General features: G+C 36.8%; 1 protein-coding gene and 1 pseudogene across 9 annotated transcripts in view; one reads left to right on the top strand and one right to left on the bottom strand.

Annotated features, from left to right (window-relative positions):
- Positions 1-8,778: 8,778 nt before the first annotated feature.
- Positions 8,779-25,465, bottom strand: part of LOC105468432 (THO complex subunit 2) — a 133,489-nt gene continuing 116,802 nt past the window's right edge. For 4 of the 9 annotated variants that reach the window (XM_011718576.3, XM_011718580.3, XM_011718578.3 and 1 more), the window contains exons 34-39: positions 22,355-22,492; positions 21,943-22,012; positions 21,703-21,860; positions 19,733-19,809; positions 19,212-19,257; positions 8,779-11,954 (exon numbers count right to left, since the gene is read on the bottom strand). In XM_011718576.3, the coding sequence (XP_011716878.2) occupies positions 19,230-19,257; positions 19,733-19,809; positions 21,703-21,860; positions 21,943-22,012; positions 22,355-22,492 (471 nt within the window). In that variant the 3' untranslated portion in view covers positions 8,779-11,954; positions 19,212-19,229. Of the gene's footprint in view, positions 11,955-19,211; positions 19,258-19,277; positions 19,810-21,702; positions 21,861-21,942; positions 22,013-22,354; positions 22,493-25,465 lie in introns of those variants that run through there. The other 5 variants (XM_011718577.2, XM_011718585.2, XM_071089321.1 and 2 more) reach the window with 4 other exon arrangements.
- Positions 9,671-11,953, top strand: LOC112424405 (tyrosine-protein kinase Fer-like; annotated as a pseudogene).

Here is a 25,465-nt window from a genome sequence, read left to right as displayed (position 1 = left end):
TCCTGAGTAGCTGGGACTATAGGCATGTGTCAACCATGTCCGGCTAATTTTTTTTATTTTTTGTAGAAACCGGGTCTTGCTATGTTTCCCAGGCTGGTTTTGAATTCCTAGGCTCAAAGGATACTTCCACCTCAGCCTCCCCAAGTGCTGGAATTAAGGCATGAGTCACTGCGTGCAGCCTAACTCCAATGTTTTTAAAAGTTGCCCTAAGCTGATGTCCTTCCCCAAATAATGACTTCTACCACCAAAATAGAAGAGTATTTCCTTCAGCCAATACATTTTCTGTCAAAAATAATTATACCAACCTTGAAAAGAAAAAAAAAATCTGCTATTTGTCCAGAGTTATAGAAAAGGAGTGACACTCATTTTTGATATAGAGACCAACCTGCAAATCCATTTACTCAGGCTCCCTAGTGGGGAAAGCCTGTCTGATTAGCTTAATAACCATCTCTAATTTATCGATGAGCTGTATTCCAAAACTTATCTGTAAGTGAACTGTTTGAGTAGAACATATTTTCCCATAAAAACAAAGGGTGGTTTGAGTTTTTAGACCAGCTCCCAGAAGCCTATGACCTCAACCATGGGACCACTAGCACTAGTCTGTATTCTGGATCCTAAGAGCAATAGGCTGCAGTGCAGGAGAGAAGAGGAAAAAGGTCTCCTTTCCCTTCCTTTCACAGAGCAATTTGGAAAAAAAAAATTCCCAAAAGGCCAAGCTGAGGTGTGGCACCCTCTGTTCTGCTAATATTCCTCTCCCGATGTCTTTAACCTCTCTCAAGTCCCTTAAAGCTACCATAACCCTGAACGTGTATTGGGGAAGAGGAGTATGGTAGGCTGAGCAACAGGTATTAGGGACTCAGCTATGATGGACTGTGTATAAGACATGGACACCAACTCTAGATAAACTGAGATACAGAACAAGGGCTCTGTTTATGGAACTTGGATGCACAGGTACAGTTAGCCATAAGAGGCAGAAGAAAAATCCTACCACCAAAACCTGCACCCAAAGTTGAAGCTGTACCAGCAGCAAGGCTAATCCTGAGCTGCTGAGACACTTGTATAGCACTTTTCATACTCCTCCAGCCCAGGGACAGTATTGAACCCATGGTCTAAGTTTGGTGCTCAATTTAGAGGAGGCTAATGGTCCAGGTGAGATGAACTAAAGATCCATGAGGGCAATGAGTAAAGCGGGTAATAATGATGTTTATCTGATCAAAAAGATTTCTATTCATTTGGAGGAAACGACAAATTGTTCATTCTTTCAATAAATATTTATTGAATACCTACAATATGCCATGTACTATGTTAGAGGCTGGCATTACACAGTCCCTGCTCTCATGCAGCTTATATTCTAGATGAATGTGGGAAGAGTTCAGAGGGACCAAACAAATTCTCAGTGAAAATGAAAAAGAGGGAAAAGCACGACTGCTCCAAAGCCACTACTGCTTAGACTTCCAAACAAGCCACCTCATGTTTTGGAGATAACTGTAAAGTATGACCTAGTCAACTATTCAAGAGTCGAATAGTTAAATATCATTTGGGACACATTTCATCTACACTGAAACTGAGGTAAACCAAGCAAATACAAAACTCAGAAGTTTAACTTCACAAATCAGTCCAAGGTAAAACCAACTGGGCTAGGTCCTTTTTGGCAACTTTCCCACCTCTCCTTTCACCTTCGAGGAACCATCTGGGCTACCCATTGTGGCTCCCTTCCCAGGATCAGGCTTTGTCCTTTTCACTGACTTTTGCCTATGTACATTTACCTGCCCAACCTCCCAAGGCTTTCCTAGGAATAGGAAATAGGAGCATGATGGGGTATCATCAGAAATCATCCATATTTCAGTGCTAGTGTGAGAACTGATGGCCCCCTCACATAATACCTTACCTCAATGAATATGGAAATCTCCAGAAGTCTCTGTAAAGTGCTTAACTATGAGAATTTCTCATACCACAGCTAGCTAGTAGATGTTTTAGAGCTAAGGCCTTTAGAGGCCCACTCAAACCACACTTGTACAACAACCTGCACCTTACATGTGCATACATAAGCAGATCTAGAACCCAAAACCTTTGAAGAGTTGCTATCCCAATGAGTTCTCCATCTCCTAATTTTTAAAAACTAGTATTTCTCAAGCTCCACATAAAAATGTGTGCCAGGCCTCATCTAAACACTTTGTATAAATGTCATTTAATCCTCAGGACAACCTTATAAAATGGTTATTAGCCTCATTTTATAAATGGGAAAACTGAGGCACAATCCATTTAAAAGAAGGCAGGAAAAGAAAAAAAAAAGAGAAGATGCAACAAACAGAAAGTAGCAGGATGCCAAATGTAAACACAACAATATCGACAATTACATTAAATGTATGGTGTAAACTTTCAAACTAAAGGCAGAGATTGTCAAATTGGATTAAAAACCAAGAAACTCATTTTCAAGAAAAAGAATAGAAAATATACTATGCAAATACAAGAAAAAGAAATCTGGAGAGGTTATATTAATATGAAAGTAGAATTTAGAATAAGGAGTATTACTAGGGATAAAGAGGAATATTTCATTTTGATAAAGGGGTCAACTCACCTAGAGTATATAATCTTAAATGTGTATATACTTAATAACAAAGTTTCAAAATACATGAAGCAAAGAAATGACAAAACCAAAAGAAGAAATAATACAAATCCACAATTGTATTTGCAGATTTCAACATGCTTTTCTTAGTAATTGACAGACCAAGCAGAAAATAAATTAGCAAGAATACAGAAGACTTGGAACACCACCAACCAACTTGACCTAATTGGCATTTATAGAATACTACATCCAACAACAACAAAATGCACATTCTTTTCAAGGGCATGTGGAATATTCACCATAGAAGACCAGCTACTAGACCATAAAACAAGTCCCAGTAAATTTGAGAGGATTTAAATAATTCACAGTATGTTCTTTGACCACATAAGACTAAATTAGATAACAACAGAAAGACATCTGGAAAATCTGCAAATACTTGAAAATCAAGCAACACACATGGGTCAAAGAAAAAGTAAACAGAAATTGGAAAACATTTTGAGCTGAATGAAAATTATAATGTCACACATCAAATTTGTGGGATCTAGTTGGAATAGTGATTAGAGGGAAATTTATAGCATTAAATTATTAAGCATTTATACATACACCCCTTCACCATCAGTTTGTTTTGCAAGGAAAAACAAGGAATGAAGGACAAAATCCAGTCCTAAACACAAGTCCAATAATATAAAAGTGAACTGCTACAGATAAAGTTAAAGGAGGTGTAAGTGGTATCAAAAAACGTTCTGAACTTGAAACTGCTTATTTCAGTAGCAGATGCTTGCTGACAATATACAGCTAATCTAACAAGAGGTGAGATCCAGAAAGGTCAGTAAAGGAACGCTGGAAAAGTCAGGGGGTCCGTGAACAAGAGTAGCATGGGCTAGCAAAGTTGATAAACTCTGATACCAGGACAGAGGCTATTGCTATCGATTTTACAATATTCCTTTCTAGGCATGGGTTGTCTCTGGGACATAATATACTTATCACCTCCAGAAATAAGAAGTCTCTGAGTTCTGTCCAAAATTAAGAACAGAGATGTGGGGATTGTGTGATGGTTTAACTCTGTAATTCCCAAATGTTATCCTTACTTTGGAATCACCTGAGGAACTGTTTGTAAAAAATACTCCAAGCCACCACTCTAAGAAAATCTGATTCAATATACTTGATGTGGGGACCTCCAAAAGTTTCTCAATTCATTCTAATAATTCTCAGTGTGGAAAGTACTGGTATAAATACTACCACTAATAACAACAACTGCTACTAGTTATTGAGTACCTGCCAGGTACTAGGTCCTGTTTTAGGTACTTGACACGTATTGTTAGATTTAACTCATTAGCAGAAGGGCATTGTGAAGATCAAGCGAGAAAGTGTAAGAAGCTTCAGTGGAGTTCATCCCCACTCAGAGGAATAGAAATGGATAAGGAAAGTCATCTTGACATAGAGACAACAACTTTTTAATTACCTGTAAAGATATGAAAAGTGTGATTAACACTGGTTAAAGCAATAAAAGACTGATGATGTCAGGGGTTTTTTTAAGACCAAAAAAGGGGGAAAATATTGAGACAGCATGGAAAAGTACCCAAAGAGGTAGAGACCATTTGTCTCTCAAATCTGATCAATTCCTGGGCTAGTATAACAAATTGGCTTCAAAGATTCTGCATAATACCAGAATTGTTCAGAATTCCAAATTCAACATTCACTCTCTGCCAGTGCCAACTTAAGAGTTAAACGAGACCCCAAAAGACCTATACCCTCTAGGTCTAAGTAGAAATCAACTGGCTTCCTTAAAGCCCAAATCCTTTATAAAATTTTCCTAGATGAACCTGTTGTGGACAAAAAACTTCTCAAATCACACTTAGTCTGAGGTAATTCTTACTGAGTATTCACCAACTCTTAAAATGTACCACCTGGTCCCCAGCTGCACGTGGTATGGATACCTTACTCATTTTACATATTGTTTCTTGCTTAGCATGTTTGTCTGTCTTACTGATGTCTTGGATCAATTATTCCAGAAAGCAGAAAAGATGCTGTATAATAGTACCTAGCAATGGCATATCCAATTACAATTCAGAAGCGTTCTTTGATAATGATGATATATGCAATAGGAGATAAGTACTATTACATACCACATGAAATTAGGATCAAGAAAGCCTTGAACAAAGTACAGTATCATTCTGGTTAAAATATAAGAAAATTTTGTGAGGATAGAGGTAATAATAGCTGTCCATTGGTCTGATACTCGAGCCCAAGGACATCTAGCTGTCATCTAACAAAAATCAGAGGTCAGACTAAGCTAGAGGTTAAGTGCCAGGTCATTTTCTAGCTCCTAACCATGAAATGAAGGCTGTTTCTCATCTGCAATTATGTATTTCTCAAGCTTATGTGCCCTGTGCCCAATCAGAATCATCTCTGTTCCCTCTCCTTCCTCTGTTAACCACATCCATTTAGCAACACATCAAAGGAATTAAGCTTTTTAAGCCTGATCCATTTAGAAATGGCCATTCATTACAGCTTAAAACAGTACCTAAGAATCAGGAACAAAACCAGAATTTTTTACATTAAGGTTTATTTTCTCAGGTTGCCACACTTCCTTTAATCACTACTTCCAACATCCCTCCTCTTGTTCTTATGTCTACTCGTGTCTATAAATAGAAGAAAATCTGTGTTCGATTAGCATGAATTACCATCTTTTAAGCAGCTCCTTTTTTTATTCTCAGCTCTGGACCCAATAAAATCTCCTTGGCCCTGAAAGATAGTGTCTGTAGAAATGTTACTTCAATTTTTAAAACTTAAACATTTACGAGGTGGGCGGATCACTTGAGGTCAGGAGTTCGAGACCAGCCTGGCCAACATGGTGAAACCCGATCTCTACTGAAAATACAAAAATTAGCCATGCATGGTGGCACGTGCCTATAATTCCGGCTATTCGGGAGGCTGAGGCAAGAGAATCACTTGAGCACAGGAGGTGGAGGCTGCCATGAGCCAAGATCGCACCACTGCACTCCAGCATGGGCAACAGTGAGACCCTGTCTCAAAAAAAATGAAAACAAACAACTTAAGCATTTAAACCACATTTCTGATAAGTAGTGAGATAGAACATTAAGCAGTTACAGTATTACAAGCTTCATTCTATCTAAGAGGCAGCCTTAGAGATAACCATCCATAAAAATGAAACAAAGGGCAGGCAAAGCTTTTACACTAAACAGGTCTTGTTCATATTACTTGCATCATGGGAACCAAACAACAGTTGCATGAGTTTCCTAATCTTTACAAACATAAAAAACAAGGCTATAATAAATCCCAGTGTACAAACCCTGTCCCAAATATTTAAAAATGTTTTCCTGGACTGAAACAAATCATCAGAGACCCGCATGCCTGGACCGCATGTTCCAGTGTCATTGTAGAATAACCTTACTAGAATGAACTAAGGTGTTGGCCATCGGGTAATACTCAAGATCATTTACAAGGCACATTCCTTTGTTTTATCCACTGAAAAGACATGACTGCTTTGTGAATGCAAAGAAGTTTCTTTCTTGGACTCAGGAAGGGGAACATCACACACAGGGGCCTATCATGGGGAGGGGGGAAGGGGGAGGGATTGCATTGGGAGTGATACCTGATGTAAATGATGAGTTGATGGGTGCAGCACACCAACATGGCACAAGTATACATATGTAACAAACCTGCACGTTATGCACATGTACCCTACAACTTAAAGTACAATAATAATAAATAAATTAAAAAAAAATAAAATAAAAATAAAATAAAATTCCCAAATTTTCTGCAAAAAAAAAAAAGAAGTTTCTTTCAGGCCTCGGTGCCAGGAAACATTCTTCTCCGCTGCAACTAACTTTATATTTGATGGACACTAGTTCCTATAACTAATCACATTACCTTCTCTTTGTGGCCTGCCAGTTTCTCCATGGCCCACTTATACACGACATTTTGGGGTAATAGCTTCAGTTAGGTTATTAATTTCACCCAGAAACAAATTTTCTCATTTAAAGATACTGCACTGTTTTTTTCATAAATCATTTTTGGATCATAGTACAGTAGAAATAAATCAATCACATAATTGTCAAAAAAAAAAAAAAAGGCTACTAGGATGTCTGCCCATGTTTGGCTAAAGTGCCTCCTTAAAAGAGGAAATGGTCCTATACCATGGACCAGTTACTTTCCAACAAATTGCAAATCACTTCTAGATTATTTGCCAAGGCAAGGAAGGCTGCTGCTCTAACTTTAGCCCCTACCATATAATCCAAGGTAGATATACAGACAACTGTCTTCCACCTTCTCACCATCCCCCCAAAAATTCAGCATTAGTTATAAAGGTCTCAAACACCTTTGGAACAAGACCCAGAAAAACAAACGTACCACCTTAGGCCTATTTTCTTGAGAATCTGGCAAAAGCTATAGACTCAGAAAAGTGTACATAACACAAACTTGTACCCAATTTCTGGGATTCTGGAAGGCCCGTAAATATCCCCCAAGCTCATTCATGAGCCTTTAGTCAAGAACTCCTTTCTAGAAAATGGCAAGCTAGATGCCACCCACTAGAACGAGAGAGAGAGAGAGAGAGAGAGATCCTGCATATTACTTTCATGTAAAAGGTTCAAAGATGGGTTGGGAATCAGACACATTACTCGATAATAAAATATTCATACTGTGATAACTGCCTCAAAATGTCCTGCTTCGTTCATCTTCACTCCATAGTCACTGTGTAATCAGTAGTAAATTCGGCCTCACCCCAGTCTCCTTATCCAGGTTTATTCTTCCTCAGAGGACCTCCCTCCAAGTAACATGATTTGTTGTCTGCCTCCACTGACTAGAATGGAAGTTCCATGAGGACAGGGGTTTGTTTTGCTCATGGCTGCACCTCTGATACATAAGAGGCACTCATATATTTCAATAGGTTTTTGGGGAACAGGTGGTGTTTGGTTACATGAATAAGTTATTTAGTGGTGATTTCTGAGATTTTGCTGCACCCATCACCCAAGCAGTGTGCACTGTACCCAGTATGTGGTCTTTTATCCCTCACCCATCTCCCACCCTCAAATATTTTTTAATGAATACCCTATAGGACTCTCTACTCTTTATAGAAGGGGTTGGCAAACTATGGCCTGCAGGCCAAATGTAGGCTTCCACCTGTTTTGTAAATAAACTTTTACTTAACTCAGCCATGCTTATTCACTTACATATTATTTATAACTGCATCAACAATACAGTGGCAGAGCTTAGTAGTTGCAATGGGAACCACATGGCCTGCAAGGCCACAAATATTTACTATCTGGCCCTTTACAAAAAAAGTTTGCTGGCCCCCTATAGCATTCATTTGGAATTCAATCTAGCATTCCAAACTAGATTGGAAGCACTCTCGAGACCGGTCTTATACTTCTTTGGACCTAGAACAGAGTAGATGCCCTAAAATAGCTAGCACTATACAAACAGATTTCCTACTTCCAATATATATTATTTTTACATAGTTAATCCAAAGATAGTATTTTCCATCATCAATGCATTTCTAGCAAGGCCAGAACTGATTACCTGTGTTTGATGATTTGGGGCAACAGGAAGAAGGTATACTGATGCTATCTAATTAGTAGTAAACTTTCTAGTTCAAAATCACAATCATGAAACCTTTAAAGTATGAATGCATATTTAACAACTGGAAAGTTCTTTCTGATATCTTTCAGACAAATAATTTTGACATAAGCCATAGTTATTTTCTCAAAGTCAGAAGTCACTCTAACAAAACATCTATTTTTATGTCAGGCACATTATAAGCACTCAACAGTCACTGAATACATCACCCTCCCATAAATATTCTGCTCATCGATTTTTGCAAATTACAATTACCTGAAAAGGGTATCAAGATTTATACCCTTTTGCCAATTCATTTAAAATATGCTCAGCATTTCTCAGTTCTTTAAAAAAGTATATCCTTTTTGTCATTCTCTGAAAATTTTAATTTGCATAGGTATTGTTTCCAAGGAACTGAAGAATAAATGGACAAATCCAGGCATGATATCAGTCCACTGTTTACTCCAACTATAGAGGTAATCAAAGAGGATATTTTCCTATTATCGGATGATATGTCATTTGAAAATAATGTAGCCCACGGAATAAGAACTGAGAAGGGCTAGGAACCTTAATGAATTATCTTTGCTATGTCATTTTGAATAAGCAACAATATACACAATAATATACAACCATTTGAGAAAACTATTGTTTATTTAGAAAAAAGGTTACACTGGTAGAATTCGGTAGATAAAAAAATTCTCTTTTAAAAATGTCACTGTGAAACTTTTCCAGACGAAAGTTTAGCAATACAAAGCTCCTATAGCTGTAGAATTAAAACAATTATGTTTTGATCCCCCCGCCGCCAAGATTTGTCTAACATAATTACAAGAAAAAATGGCAAGGGACAAGTGAGCGCTGGTACCTTTTTCTTTTTTAAACACGTTTAATGTTGTACATGTACTATATAAAATGATTCCTAAGCATTTCATAAGACAATGCTCCCATTGCTTTTAGTGACTAATATTAAGAACAAGCCAAATAATAAATTAAAACTGAGTTTTAAAATGAGGTAAAATCAAAATGGTTCAACAATTGTTTATTTTCAGTTTCAAACAATAAAAAGGAAGCATTTCAGAATGGAAATAAAAACTGAACCCAGGCAATATTTAGTTAAACTAAAGTAAAACTCTGTACACAGGTAACCTTATGCAGCACATTGTGCTATAAGTATGGAACAGTTAACACTTTCAGCCATTACTGAAAATAAACATGTAGAAACTAAGCAACAAGTTAAAATACAGTAATGCACAACTTAACAATTTTAAGTTTTCCACATGGAGCAATAAAGCAGATAACTGAATAATTTAAGGAGATGCAAATGGCCCTCTTCATTCTTAATTCTTGGCAATTTACTCAGGAAAATAAATTTCTGGTCGCAGCTGAACAGTTCCACTCCAATCTCACCTGAAAGAAACAAAGTGATTATATTGATAGAGAAGAAGGAAGGAAGGAAAGGAGGGAGTAGGGGAGGGACAGTTAGTCAAAGGAGGTAGGAGAAAAGGAAGGGAGAAGGAGAGAAGGAGAATGAAAGGAGGGAGGGGAGAAGAAAGGAAGAAGAGAAGAAGGAAGGAAGAGGAAAAGGTAAGGAGGGAGGAAGGTTTAAGAAAGAAAGAAAAGTTAATGAGTTCCATCAGTAACAAAGACTTGAGTCCCCAGAAAAGGATGAAATATTTGTGTGTTTCTTTTTGTCCATTCTTAGAAACCATTAAAGATAAACACACTAATGATGACTTAAAAAAAAACCTGAACATTGTGTGCATGTGGGAGAGAGGGGTGGGGGTAGGGAGAAAAAAACGGAGCAACAAGTAAAACTTTCCACAGGGGCAAGCAATAGCTTATCAAAAGTAAATAGAAAATGTAGCAAAGAAAAGTAACCTATTTTACATGGTCAACAAAAAAAGAAAAATGACATCACATTTTTCACAAGGACACAATTTTAATAGTAACTTATATTAAGATGCAGTGTCTGCTAAATTATAAAAATTGCTTTAAAAATATATTGACTTAATTATACTCATTTCCTTTCCTTTATGTATTGACATTTTTCAAATACTTCATATTGAAATAATTTCAAAACATGATTATTACAACATGTGGCAAATATCTTCACATCTGCCTTCATTCAAATTTTAAGCTAATGCTTAATGCATTAAACTTTATTGATGAAAATACTACATTCACATATTTCTTAAAACCAGGGCTAGAAGGGTCCTTAGAAAATAATCACACTTACATGAAATGCTGACAAATAATTTACATATCATTTCTACACAGCATTCTGTTCACACCATGTATAATCTTGACATTATCAATAACTGTGGATACATTTAATGTTGAACTTACAATTTAATACTTAAAAGCCATTGTTCCTGTCCATTAATTGCTGAATGGATAAATAAAATGTGGTACACACTCATACAATGAAACATCATTTAGCCATAAAAAGGAATGGAGTTGATACATGCCACAACATGGATGAGCCTTGAGAACATGATGCTAAGTGAAAGCCAAACACAAAAGGCCACAAATTATTGCATAATTCCATTTAAATGAAATGTCCAAAACAGGCAAAATCATAGAAACAGAAAGTACATTACTAATTTCCAGGGGCTGAGGAAGGGAAGAATTGGGAGTGACTGCTAATAGGCATGGAGTTTCTTTTTGGGGTGATAGAAGTGTTCCAGAATTAGACAGCAGTGATGCTTGCACAACACAGCGGATATACTAAAAACCACTGAATTGTACACTTTAAAATGGCAAATCTGAGGCCGGGAGTGGTGGCTCACGCCTGTAATCCCAACACTTTGGGAGGCCAAGGTGGGTAGATCACCAGGTCAGGAGATCGAGACCATCCTGGCTAACATGGTGAAACCCCTATCTCTACTAAAAATACAAAAATTAGCCAGGCGTGGCGGTGCACGCCTGTAGTCCCAGCTACTCAGGAGGCTGAGGAAGGAGAATCGCTTCAACCCAGGAAGGAGGCAGAGGTTGCAGTGAGCCGAGATCGCGCCACTGCACTCCAGCCTGGGAGACAAGAGCGAGACTTGGTCTCAAAAAAAAAAAAAATAAAATAAAATAAAAGGCAAATTTGAAGTTATATGAATTTTATCCCAATTGTTTAAATTGCAAAAAAAAGTCAATGTTCCAATTAAGAGCATCATGGTATCACAGTGTGGTCATAACTAGGAGAATAAGAAATGGGCTCTCAATCATAAAGGTGTCACATTACAAGAATTACTTGGCAAGGGATATCTTGGTGACACATTTAAGGGCACATTAAAGGATAAAATTGCTGTTGCTGTTAAAATATGTCAACAACATCTTCCCCAGGAACTGAAATTAAAATTTTTACTAGAAGCCAAAATCCTCAAGCAATATAATCATCCCAGTACTGTCAAACGTATAGGAGTTCGCACACAAAGACGGCCTATCTACATCATTAAGGAACTGGTTCCAGGAGGCGATTTCCTCTCCTTTTCTGAGAAAGAAGAATGAACTAAAACTCAGTTAGTGAAATTTTCATTAGATGCTGATTCTGGATGGCGTATCTCGAGTAAAAAATGTATACACAGGGACCTTGCTGCAAGAAACTGCCTGGAGGTGAAAATAATGTTCTGAAAATCAGTGACTTTGGAATGTCTCGTCAAGAGGATGGTGGTGTGTATTCATCTTCTGACTTAAAGCAGATTCCCATTAAATGGACAGCACCAGAAGCTCTTAATTATGGGAGATATCGTTCTGAGAGTGACGCACGGAGCTTTGGCATCCTCCTCTGGGAGACTTTCAGCTTAGGGGGTCTGTCCATAGCCTGGAATGACAAATCAGCAAGCACAAGAGCAAGTGGAAAGAAGATACTGGATATCAGTCTCTTGGCAGTGTCCAGAGAGTATTTTAACAAAATAATGCTGAGGTGTTAGGATTACAAACTTGAAAACCGCCCCCAACTTTACTGAACTTCAGAAAGAGCTAGCTGCCATCAAGAAGAAAGTTGCACAGTGATGAAACAGTGCCAAACTCAGCCTTCAGGACTCTATTTTCAGCAGAGCAGTATTTCTCTTCTCATTAACATTTATACCACATTACCTGCAACATTCTCCCATTAACTATTTTTTAAAAATATGTGCTGCTTTAACCATTGTAAATAAGAAAGTATAAGTTCTAAATGTAAGGGATCACACAGATCTATCTTTTTCACATCTAGGACTGTTGCTGTTTCTCAAAAATTTTCTACTCCAGGCTCAGTTCATAGTCTGCTCTTCTCCATCACAGACACCTATTGGTGCTATAAGCTGTATTGGTAATATTTGTAGGGAACATCGCCAACAGAAGATGGCCTTCCTACTCTGCTGAGACAAGATTTTATCTGTGAACACCATTTTATATTGGTAATTATCTGGACCTCCTAAGTTGTTAGTTTTTTTTTTTCTTTTTCTTTTTGGCCAGAGATAGGTCCTGTTTTGTTAGTAAGACTGCCATTTCCCTATGTTTCACAATGCCATCCTATGCACAAAAATCCTCAAAGAGTTGAGGCAGCTGATTTTAACTGATGTTATAGAGAGCTGTGACAAGAAGAATCAAGTTTGAAAAGTACGGTGGTCTGGAGAAAGGAACAGCTAGGGTGGTCATCAAAGTAGAGAAGAAAAGGCAAACATAAAACCAGCCTTCTTAACAGAGGTATGCCTTTATAAAACACATACACGCTTTTTAATTTTATGATCAAATTCACCAAAAAGGTCCTAAGAAATATTTTAGTAGTTTATATAGATTCTTCATAAAAGAGCCCTCTGGATGGCAACCAAACAATTTTTAAGAGAAACTATAAAATACAAGCCCACCAAAATAATATATTATTTTTGGTTAAGTGTCTTCACTTCAAAGGAAGCATCCCAGAACTGCATTCCATGCATTTTTACTAGTGTCTGAAACTGTCAGAATTTCATTCTCATTCTCTCATTCTTTGCACATAAACCCCAGGTAGAAAGGCATATACGGATGCACTTGACATTTAAAAAGTCAAACAAATATTGATAAGGAAGAAAAAAGTTATGAGGAGAAAGACATGGGGACAGCTATCCTAAATCCACTTTACTCCTTCATTTACCCTTATACTGCAACCTAGGAATTCTTATAGCAAACAGAGTTCCTGAGATGTTCCATGTGGATAAAATGTAACAGAGTTAAGATGTGGATTCTGTTGAGCTGCATCTTAACTGCACGCAGGGATGCTTCTCAGGATAATTATGTGCCTAGGGGAAAGACACACTTAGGGCAAATGTTGCATGGAAGCCTTTTATAAGTGCTCATGCCTATGTCAAGATTTTTAAAAACAGCATATAAATGAATATTTGCTCTACTGTAAGTGGAACAGTAAGGAAACAGAAAATTTCTCCTGCCCTCTTCAACTGTTTGGTGCCTATGAATATCAGTGCACAAAACCTATACTCAGTATTTTTAAGTATAAAAGATGATAATGAAGAGAAAAATGATTTGTGTTTGTCATTTTCAAACTCCTAACAAGAGTCTAGTATACATGTAATGGTTACTACATACAGACCAAAATGAGAGCATACTAAATCTGCCCTCAAAAAATGTGCTGCAGCAAATAAGCAAGCTCTTTTAATCAGTATAGGTTTCTCGGTTCCTCTCCTATAAAATGGTGTGTTTGGTAGCAAAAAAGTCAATGTTGCACTTACACAGAGATATTAAATGTTTCTCTGGCATTGATGTGAACATTGATGAGTTCCCTATCCCATACCCTATCCCAATACCTATCGTCAACATCTAGGAATAAGCCTCAAAATGGCAATGCTTATTTTAACAAGAAATCTTTGGGAGCTTAGGAGGTCAGTTTCAAAGTATGAGCTGAAGGGAAAACAACAATACAAAAGAAAGGCTTAGAGCTGGAATTACAAAATCAATTGTCTACAGAGGCCAAGAACATAATGAAAACAAAAGAAACGAGCTGAGTGGGGACTGACTGAGGTGAACTCTTTTTAAAAAGGCCCTTGCTCTATTCTAAATGGGGGGGGCAGCACCTAGACAAGTGTAGCTGAAACCAGGATACAATGTTGCTATGCAGAAATCAGAACACAATGTTACCAGATGTTCCAGTCCTTCAAGAAAAACTGAAATTTGGATTTTGTCAATTCTGATTTTTAAAAACAAACAGATTTTTAAAATTTTGAAATATCGTGTGAGGTTAAGAAGGTGCATTTGGCTGGTGGTGGTGGCTCACATCTGTAATCCCACCACTTTGAGAGGCAGAGGGCAGGATTACTTGAGCCCATGAGTTCAATACCAGCCTGGGCAATATAGTGAGACCTCGTCTCTACAAAAAAATTTTTAAAAAAAGAGGCCTGGCGCAGTGGCTCAGACCTGTTATCCCAGCATTTTGGGAGGCCAAGGAGAGCGGTTCACTTGAGGTCAGGAGTTTGAGACCAGCCTGGCCAACGTGATGAAACCCCGCCTATGCTGAAAATACAAAAAAATTAGCCAGGCGCAGCGGCACATGCCAGTAATCCCAGCTACTTGGGAGACTAAGGCATGAGAATCGCTTGAAACCGGGGTGTAGAGGTTGCAGTGAGCCAAGATCGCACCACTGCGCTCCAGTATGGGCGACAGAGAGAGACTCTGTCTCAAAAATGAAATGAAATGAAATGAAATGAAATGAAATGAAATGAAATGAAATGAAATAATGAAATGCAATGAAATGCAATGAAAAATAAAATAAAATAAGAAAGTACATTTAACAAGCCACATTCTGCCCAAGGGCTGATAATTTGCAACCTAGGATTTAGAGGATAAAAATTAGGTTACACATGTGAGACTAGAAGGAATGGACCTGCAAAATATATTTGGCCTTCTTGGAATGGAAGATGAGAATAGGAATGTAGTAGATTAAAAATACAGATTATGAATAAGTAGTGCTAACTGCTATGTTCTTTAAAATCAAAGTCCTACATCCAAAATAATAAAAAGCAAGGAGACTGAGCATCTCAAGGCCTGGGAGCAAATGTCAGCTTAGCATAGCATCTGGTTCACAAAAGGACTTTCAAAAGTTTGCTGAACTCAACATCCCTGAGTTGAGGATCACATATATCAAATTAAAATTGAGAAGCCAAAGGGTGGTGGTTCTCAGAGGATAATTTTATAAGCAGGAATTTAAAAAAAACAAAGTTACAGCAGGAAGAAAGGTTAAAGGCAAAGGAACTAGTAATCTTCAAGAGACTAAATCAAGGAGAGGCAAGATGAATTTGGACAAAGACTTTAAGGGAAATAGACAATGCAGAGAAGGAACAGAGTTTTGCAACCAAATATAGAAGACAAGAGAAGATGACAGAAGACTGGAAGGAATTTAATTATGGTCATATTTATATACTGTATCTTATTAATTCTTAAGAGACAGAGTCTTGCTCTGTCACCCACGCTGGAGTGCAGTGGCATAATCATGGCTTACTGCAGCCTTGAACTCCTATGCTCAGGAAATCCTCCAGCCTCAGACTCCCAAGGAGCTGGTACTACAGGTGCATACTACCATGCCTAGCTAAGTTTTATTTATTTATTTATTTATTTATTAGAAATGGGGTCTCGCTATGTTGCCCAGGCTGGTCTCAAACTCCAGGTGCATACTACCATGCTTAGCTAAGTTTTATTTATTTATTTATTTATTTATTTATTTATTTATTAGAAATGGGGTCTCGCTATGTTGCCCAGGCTGATCTCAAACGCCTGGCCTCAAGCAATCCTCTTGCCTTAGCCTCCTACAGTGGGATTACAGGCATGAGCCACCATGCCTGGCCTTGTATCTTAATTCTAATGTGATTGTTTTAACGTTTGTGAAAATCAGGATGATACTTACAAATCAGTGTGTTACTTCTCTACCAACCCTCCTCAAGAAAACTGTTCTAAAAACAATAATGAAATCTTACAAGTAATGACATCTTTCAATCATGGAAATATGACATATGTAAGAGCTATCCTTTCTAAAGAACAGAAAATAAAAGGGGAGTGGGGGAGGGCAGCAGATTTCAAAGTAGCCTGTAAAGAGATGGTTCCAATCAGAAATGATAACATTCTAAAAGAAAAGGAAGAAAAACAGACCTGACCAACCCTGGAATGTATCCAAATAGAAGGCAGCAGTCAACAACCAGAAAAAGAAACTATCGGCAAGGCACGGCGGCTCATGCCTATAATCCCAGCATGTTGGGAGACCAAGTCACACAGATGGCTTGAGTCCAGGAGTTTCAGACTAGCCTGGGCAATATGGCGAAACCCCATCTATACTTATAATTTTTTTTTTTTTTTTAAATAAACTATCGGTTGGGTACAGTGGGTCACGTTTGTAATGCCAGCACTTTGGGAGGCCGAGGCAGGTGGATCACCTGAGGTCAGGAGTTCGAGACCGGCCTGGCCAACCTGGCTAAACCCTGTCTCTACTAAAAATACAAAAATTAGTCGGGCATGGTGGCGTGTGCCTATAGTCCCAGCTACCAGGGAGGCTGAGGCAGGAGAATCGTTTGAACCCAAGAGGGAGAGATTGTAGTGAGCCAAGACTGCACCACTGCACTCCAGCCTGGGTGACAGACCGAGACTCCATCTCAAAAAAGAAAAGAAAAAGAAAAAGAAACTATCAGCCAGATGGCCCAGCACAGTGGCTCACACCTGTAATCCCAGCACTTTGGGAGGCCAAGGCAGGTGGATCACCTGAGGTCAGGAGTTCAAGACCAGCCTGCCCAACATGGTGAAACCCTGTCTCTACTAAAAACACAAAAATTAGACAGGCATGGTGGTGCATGCCTGTAATCCCAGCTACTCAGGAGGATGAGGCAGGAGAATCTCTTGAACCCGAAAGGCGGAAGTTGCAGTGAGCCAAGATTGCACCATTACACTCCAGCCTGGTCAAAACAGCACGACTTCTTTGTCTCAAAAAAAAAAAAAGAAACTATCAACCAGAGTCTCACAGAATTAAGAGTCTACCCAAGAAGAAAGTATCATACAAAGTTGTCAATGAGGAATTCAACAGGATGGACATCCAGCTAGATGTACTTTTAAAAGAACATCTGAATCTAGAAGCTTTGCTATAAGACCACAAGCCAAATATCTAACCCTGACCAGTTTTGTTATCCCTTTGTTCCTAAGAGATTATACAGAGGAGTAAAATACAAATTCATGGTCAGTGTAAGAAAAACTCAAATCTGTAGCATAACCTTCACATACAAAAAAATAATATTTAGGTACTGAGTAAAGAGAGATATATAAAATCACTGTGAAAGTTGTCAGTGACAATGGCTGGCTCACTCCTCATGAAGATATGAAAGGTGGGCTTTTTGTTTTTCTTTTAATAGGGAGACCACATGTGACAGCAAAATGCCAGATTAAAAGAAAGGTTAAAATGAGGATTAAGAGTTTATGGCTCACCAGAGAAGATAGTTGTCAAGGTTGGAATGGGGGTAGGAGCAGCTAGAATTCAAGAATTAGCAGTAATATTTCCTTTTAAATCTATTAAATTCTAAATGTTCTTTTTTAACTCTCATTTACCCTACTTGACCCTACTCTACTTACATAACAAGCACCAAAAAAGCAGGAAAAGCACACCATTCATCATGTGTTGACTATATGGCAACCTCTCAAATCCCTGCTTTGCAGCCAAAATAAAGATGACAAAATCCATACCTTTAAGCCCATACCCTTATACAGAACTGGCTCTCAGACATTTCTCACTTATAATTTAAACACTGGTAAATAGCCTTGCTTATCTATCTGGTCTCATAAAAGATTAGAAGCATCCAATAATATTAGGGGGGAGGTATAGACAAGCAAGTATACTTAATATATTAAGGAGGTATAGACAAACAAGTATACTTAATATATTAAGAAATGATAGCTAACATGGAAGCAAGAGTCGGCCGGGCACGGTAGCTCACACCTGTAATCCCAGCACTTTGGAAGGCTTGAGGCAGGTGGATCACGAGGTCAAGAGTTCAAGACCAGCCTGGCCAACATGGTTAAACCCCATCTCTACTAAAAATACAAAAATTAGCCGGGCGCGGTGGCAGGCACCTCTAATCCCGGCTACTCAGGAGGCTGAGGCAGGAGAATCGCTTGAACCTGGGTGGCAGAGGTTTCAGTGAGCTGAGATCGCACCACTGCACTCCAGCCTGGGAGACAGAGTGAGACTCCGTCTCAATCAATCAATCAATCAATCAATCAATCAATAAAGGCAGAATCAACAGCCTCAAAATACAGCTGTCTGGAACCATTACATTTAGGGGGCAAATTGTCCTACGTACTTCAATAATACCAAGGTATCACCAAACAGTAACTATTCAGATTATCTTAAGTGCTCAAAAAAGGCAATATTAGGGTCTGAACACTGTATCCACTGTGATGGAAATACAATTTATTTAAGATGGGTAAAATACTTTTTAAATCTCACATAAATCATAAGTGCATTACCTAAAAAAAAAAGTTACACATTGTAGATTCCAGAACTAAAAACACAGACCATATTTTCTGTTGCAAAACATGGGCAGTGGTTAAAAAAAAAAAAAAAACAAGGCACAAAAACTTAAAAATCTTTGGATAACACATCAGCATGAGAAAGCAAAAGGAACAGAAAACACTAAAGGATAGAAAGACCGAGGTTTGAGTGTTGGCTCTGTTGACTAATATCTTTATAACCCTCTTCAACTTAACCTCTCAGAGTCTGTTTCTTCACCTGTAAAATGCAGATACCACCACCATCATTTACAAGGCTATAAGGACTTTAAAAACATAATTAATTATCCAGAGAAGATGGGAATAAGTGGTGAAGATAAAGCCAGATGTTCTTAAATATATCTTGGTGCTTAAAAAAAATGTGTGGCTAATCAGCAAGCTTAAAATGAAAACAGCTTAAAAATAACTCTGAATCTTGTTTTGCTTCTATACCCAAAGACTTGGTCATTATATGTAGGTGAAAAAATCAAGTAGTTGTAGCTTGTAAAATGCATCTAGTTTTTCAACACTGTCAGACCTCGTTTTATGTTTCTATCATTAAATGAAAAGGTGGTGAGAGAACACTCACCTTGATGGAAAGTCTTTATTATCTGTGCTTGTCCGAGGACTTATGAGTAGATGACAAATTAAGGGAAAACAACTTTTGGGAATGGCGGAAAGAAGAACATCTCCCCTTTTAGTACAGCACCTCAGCTTGCAGGCCTAAATGGGCTCTGACCAGCCTGGTAGCCTCAAACTCTACCAGCTCTGCTTGTCTGCCTCATCATTTTGCCCTTCTATTCCCAATGTCCCCGGCCCTAGGCACTCTCTGTTCCCTTTCTTCCTCTCTGTGATAATATAACCCGAAGGACTATAAATCCCTTAGTGGCATAAAACTCAGTCACCAAAGAAGTATTTTTAAATATCAAGAACATCAAGTATCCCACTTCCAGATTTCATACATTTTGAGAGAGTTAATTGGAAAGACCATTTCAAAACTAATAAGCCCTTAAGCATTTAAACCACATACTAAAAGAGTACAATTGTAAACATGACCAGTATCAAAGCTTTCCATTATACTGACTGAAAACATCAAAATGAAAAGGATATTGTTTCTTCTCTTCCTTTCCTCCTGAACTGTCCCGTTTCTCTTTCTTTTCTATCTTTTCTTTATCATGCCTGGACTCCTATAAGAAATGGTAGAATTAGTTGGGGAAGGGAAAACCAAATATAAAAGCCAGCTCAAAACCCCTTTTCATCACCCACAAGCTATAATTTGTCTTCAAAAACTTACTTAATATGACACCAAAAGCATAAGCAACAAAAGGAAAAAAATAGATACATTGAACTTCACCAAAAGTAAAAATATTCATTCATCAAAGAACACTATCAAGAAAGTGAAAAGACAACCTATAGAACTGGAGAAAAAATTTGCAAATCACATATCTCATAAGGATCTAGTATCCAAAATATATAAAGAACTCTTACAGCTGAGCAACAAAAACACAAACCCTCTAAATAAAAAATGGTCAAGGTATCTGAACAGATTTCTTGAAACATAAACAAATGGCCAATAAGCACATGAAAATATGTTCAACATCATTAGTTATTAAGAAAATGCAAATCAAAACCACAATGAGACACCACTTCGCACTTACTGGAATGGCTATAATAAAAAAACAAAAACAGAAAATAACCAGTGTTGACAAAGATGTAGAGAAATCTGCACCCTCATACTTTGTTGGTAGAAATGTAAACTGTACAGCCACTGTCTAAAAGAGTTTGGTGGTTCCTCAAAAGTTAAACATAGAATTACCATATAACCTAGAAATTCCATTCTTGGGCATGTACCCAAAATAATTAAAAACAGGTGTTTGAACAAATACTTATAGCCCCACACAAATGTTCACAGCAGCACTACTGACAATAGCCAAAATGTGGAAACAACTCAAAAGTCTATCAACTGACAAATGGATAAGTAAATGTGGTATATTCATATAATGAAATATTACTTGGCTATAAAAAGAAATGAAGTAAATGACACATGCTACAACATGGAAGAACTTCAAAAAAACATTATGCTAAATGAAAGACATCAGACACAAAAGGCCACATTATTGTATTATTTCATTTATATAAAATATTCAGAATGAGTGAATCCATAAAGAAAATAGATTTATGGTTCCCAGGGGCTAAGGAGAAGGGGAAAATGGGAGTGACTGTTTAAATGGGTATAGAGTTTTCTCTTGGAGGTGGTAAAAATGTTTTGGAACTAGGTAGAGATGATTACACAATACTGTAAATATACTAAACGTCACTTAAATGTATACCTTTAAAATGATTAATTTTATGTTATTTGAATTTTACCTCAATTAAAAAACACCTAAAAGAACAGCCTATCTTTTAAAGCATAGAATTAAAATGTTCCTTATATAATTTTCTAAAGCTGTTTTTATGAACTATGAATAAAAGGCATATATTTTCAATATATATAACAATGTTTTATAAACAATTTACACTTTAGTAATGGTTTGCTTATTACTTTATGGCAGATGCATGAGATTCATTTTAAATGTCAACCATTAATATGTAAGAGAATGTATCTTATACTCAATTTTTAAATCAAATACAAGTTTCAAACAAATGAGTTTATTAGGAGAAAACGTTACAAAAATGTTTCAAATCACAATCAAGACTTTTTGACGCTATGATGGTCAGAGAGAATACACGTGACCGTATTTTAATCTCAGGAATAAAGAGAAACTAAAAGCAAAGAGTTGGTGGAGAAAAAAGAAAATGCAAAGAACAGCTGAAACTCAATCAACAGAAGTAGGTGGGAATGGAATGGAGAGGGGAAAGGAATCTCAGAGGTATACTAACTCTACCCTCCTAGTAATCTGGGACTGAACTGACTCAAATTCCCCAAACACATAACCTGCCCTCCCTCAATACCTCTTCTTCCCACCCCTAAATAATGAACAAAAGACTGTATGACTAGGAAAAAAATTCAATATTTGCTAAATTTTCAGAGTTGATTTTTTTAAGATAAAGCATATTATTCCTTTATTTTCCTAATTTACCTTTTTGCCACCGGAGGAGATTTTATCCATCTTCTCAGATTTAAATGAATCACTGCCTTTTTCTTTGCCTGAAGATTTTGACTTATTTTTTTCCTTGTCTTTCTCATTTGGATAAGGAGATTCACAAGGACTTTCACTTTTATGTTTTGAAACCCCCACTAAAATTACAAAAGAAAATCATGAAAGCCTTTTCCAATTCACTTCGATGATACCTTCAAAGATATGAATAAGTCTACCTACTTGTTCCATTCTCCTCTTTACGTCGCTTGGTTAAGTCCGGTGGCACTTCACGGTCGTTGTTTGAGTGATCCTAGAACCAAGAATTGTGAACTACATTGACCAAGGGCTTTTGTTTTTGTTTTAAAATATTACTTTTATATGAGAAGGGCATAGCTAACTAGCAATGGAGAATATTTGCAGTAGTTTCACACGCTTGATAAAAATGGCATGAAAGACAAGCAGAGCTGATAGAGATTATTAGGCTGAAGATCCTTATTAATGTAGAAGATGCAAATACTTCGGGGTAAAAATATCAATAAAATCATGAAAAAACAGACAACTATGGAACAAACTAGTATTTTTTAAAAGGCAACATACACACTGGTGTACATGACAATGAGCTTTCCAAACTAGTTTAAAAAAAATTACAAACCCTTTTCCGCTCTTTCCTGTCCTTTTCATCTTTTTTCTCTCTTTCTCTGGATCTTTCCCTTGACTTGTCCAAATCTTTCTTGTCCATTTCTCTCTCCTTACTCTTGGACAGTGGTGGAGGAGTATGATTAATGTAGAGCTGTTAAATCAAGGCAATATTACTAAAGATTATTAGTTTTCCAGTATTGGCATCATTTGTTTGTTTATTAAATGAAACACAATTGGGAATTATACCCAAAGTCAAAACTGGTCAGCTATCTGGATTACAAGAGGTAAAATAAAAGGGCATGGCACAAATTATACAAAGCCTTCAATTCTTGGCCTTATAAAAATTACCATTTAAACTCCATCAGTTCATTTGTGCCTCAACTGAGACTCATTAGTAAATTCACAAACTAGAGTATTCCTTATAGCTCTATTGTAAAGACCTATAACCACCATTACAAGAGTCCATATATGAACAATAGTGACTGGACTTTCTCTATTGTCAAAAAAAAAAAAGAAAGAAAAACACCTCTACACAATCATGAAAATTTTAAATAGTCTTACCATCCACTGACAGGAAGTCAATAATGGCAATGGGCAAAAGTATAAATATAAAACCTAGCCATGATTTTGCTAATAATTCTTTTCTGCCTCAGTGTGAACCATGCAAAGATTATCCCAAATTATTTTTACAAATGTAAAGGCTGCGTGTTCTGTACTGCTGAAAGCACTCCAATTTCTATCAAAATAATCACAATTAACTGTGAAATTTGTCTTCCTGGTTCTAAATACTTCAGAAAGCCATCTAGTCAGCTGAGGATGATTAAACAATTCAAAAGACTAAAAAATAATGAACCAATATTCTCCTCTGCCTATCCTTTCTCTGCCGAAAGGACTATATGCAATAAAACAGCAAGTCATCAAGGGTATTCTAACTAAATAATTAAGAGATAACCCTTCTTAGGTGAGTTGTAAATATGGAAATATGCTGTAACATAAAATATTTAGGAAGTAGTCAGGAAATAATCAGAAACCTAACCTTATGGCATTTATATCTGTGCTACAAGCCTATGTTTAATTTAAGACATTAAAAGTATTATGCAGCAGAATACTGAATATAACTCATTACACAACTATACAATGCTAGATATACCTTAGGAACAAATAGAATAGTTAGTCAAAAGTCAAATATTTTTACATGAAGAAATCCTTTGGTATTCAAAGGAATACATGAAAAATGAAGACCATCAGTTTGATAAACACTTATTTTTTAACACCACCAAACATTTTCAATTCAGTTGGCTCAGAAATACTGCCATAGCAATGCAGAAGTAGATTCTTTAAAATTTCAATGTTTAAAAGTTGATAAACTGAAATAGACAAAATGCTTATTAATAAAGAGCAAGAGAATGATAGTCATAAAAGCACTTATCTAAAAGATACTCTTGCTGGCTAGAATGCCTTAAATGACACCAAGATTTTTCTAATCATGAGGTTTATTCATATCTTAACATTATTTATGAAAATGATTAAGACAAAGGAAATATGACTGCAATACTCAAAGAAGACTTCTCTAAGTATTAACTTTTTCCCAATAAAAGCAAAAAAAAAAAGTTTGTAATCACAAATCCATACATACACACACACATACACACAACCCTTGTTAATAATGAAGTTTTGAACTGTGCTTGCTTTCTTTCTGTACTGCAAGGAATTGAGAAATTTTTCTAGAACTTCTGGCATTAATGTTCAAATACTTCATTCCTGACATAAAAAGTCACATAGCTCAACTGATACACAATCAGAAATTCTTAGTTCGGAATGCACCCAATTCAATTCCTTCTTTAGAATAGTTCTGATCACAATACTCTTTTTGCATAAAAAGAGTTTCTCATTGCCTAATGAATTAAATGCATACTCCTTAGTTTAGACATTCCAAACTCTCCACCATCTTTTCACAATTATATCCTGCTATAGTAACCCAGTGCACTCTATGCTGTGGCTATCACCGCTCCCTAACATCTGTCCTTTCCAGCAGTTCTCATTACTAGAACGGTTGTTCAGTTTTATCTTAACTTCCTAAAACTCTACTTAGCCTTCAAAGATGGCTCAAAGTCATCAGTATTCAACCATTTCTCAACTCTGCAACTCACTTTCCATTATTTCATATTTACTTTTTTTATGACAAGTGCTCCCTATTAACTTCATGTCACACATTTTTGTCCATAACAGTTTCCAGTATGGTAGGAGAGCTAAGGCGCCTTTCTACTTTTACATACTTCCTAGTACCTTGTACACACAGTGAGTACTCATAAGTTTGACAAATAAAATTAAGGATTCATTAAATGGATTTGTATGTAGCATGGCTAGGTTTTGTTCTTGATTGGCTTTTATTCTTGACATTGGGATCATTAAGGTCCAAAAAAGAATTTGACTGATTTTCAAAATCTGTTTCAGAAAACACTGCTCCATTGACTTTATTAAAGCTTCACTATATTACATAAAGATGGCCTCACTTTTAGGCTTGGGTTTGGCTGTAAATCCTCATTTTAAGATGGTGAACAAATTAAAAGCTAAATTCTCTCTTGAGGTGGTTACTGATGCCCTCCTAAATTACAGAAGGGCTGCTTAGTGGAACTTGCTTTTTTTTTTTTTTTTTTTTTTTTTACCCTTTCTTCATCAAAAGTAGCTGCTAGAATTGCTACATCAAAACACAATTGATCAAAACTAGAAATACACTATTTGAAAATTAGGGATAAAGGGTAAACTGACAGAAGAGATTTGGATACTAAGCTAGATTTTTCTTCTTTTAGCTAATCTCATTTGAAAAGCTAAAATCCAAGTATTGCTTTTACCACAAATTAGAAAGTAAAAATAGCAAATAAATAATAAAGAGAATCCCACAGACAAAGCATAACTAAAAAGTCAAACTAAAGCGGGGAGAGAATCTTATAGGTACAAGTGACAAGATAACATGAAAATAGATGCATATCTTCCAAACCCTCTAGAAAGTAAAAGCTACCTCAGAAACAGGCTAAAGATAATCAACTTTGGAGATCACTCAAAGTCCAATGAATTTGTTTTTCTAAGACATTCATATACTATTAAACTTTCTAGACACATAAAA

The sequence above is a fragment of the Macaca nemestrina genome, chromosome X, assembly GCF_043159975.1.
Source record: "Macaca nemestrina isolate mMacNem1 chromosome X, mMacNem.hap1, whole genome shotgun sequence".
In the NCBI taxonomy this organism is placed as follows: Eukaryota; Metazoa; Chordata; class Mammalia; order Primates; family Cercopithecidae; genus Macaca; species Macaca nemestrina.
The sequence above is the reverse complement of the archived record's forward strand: the minus strand, read 5'-3'. Positions and strand labels throughout refer to the sequence as shown.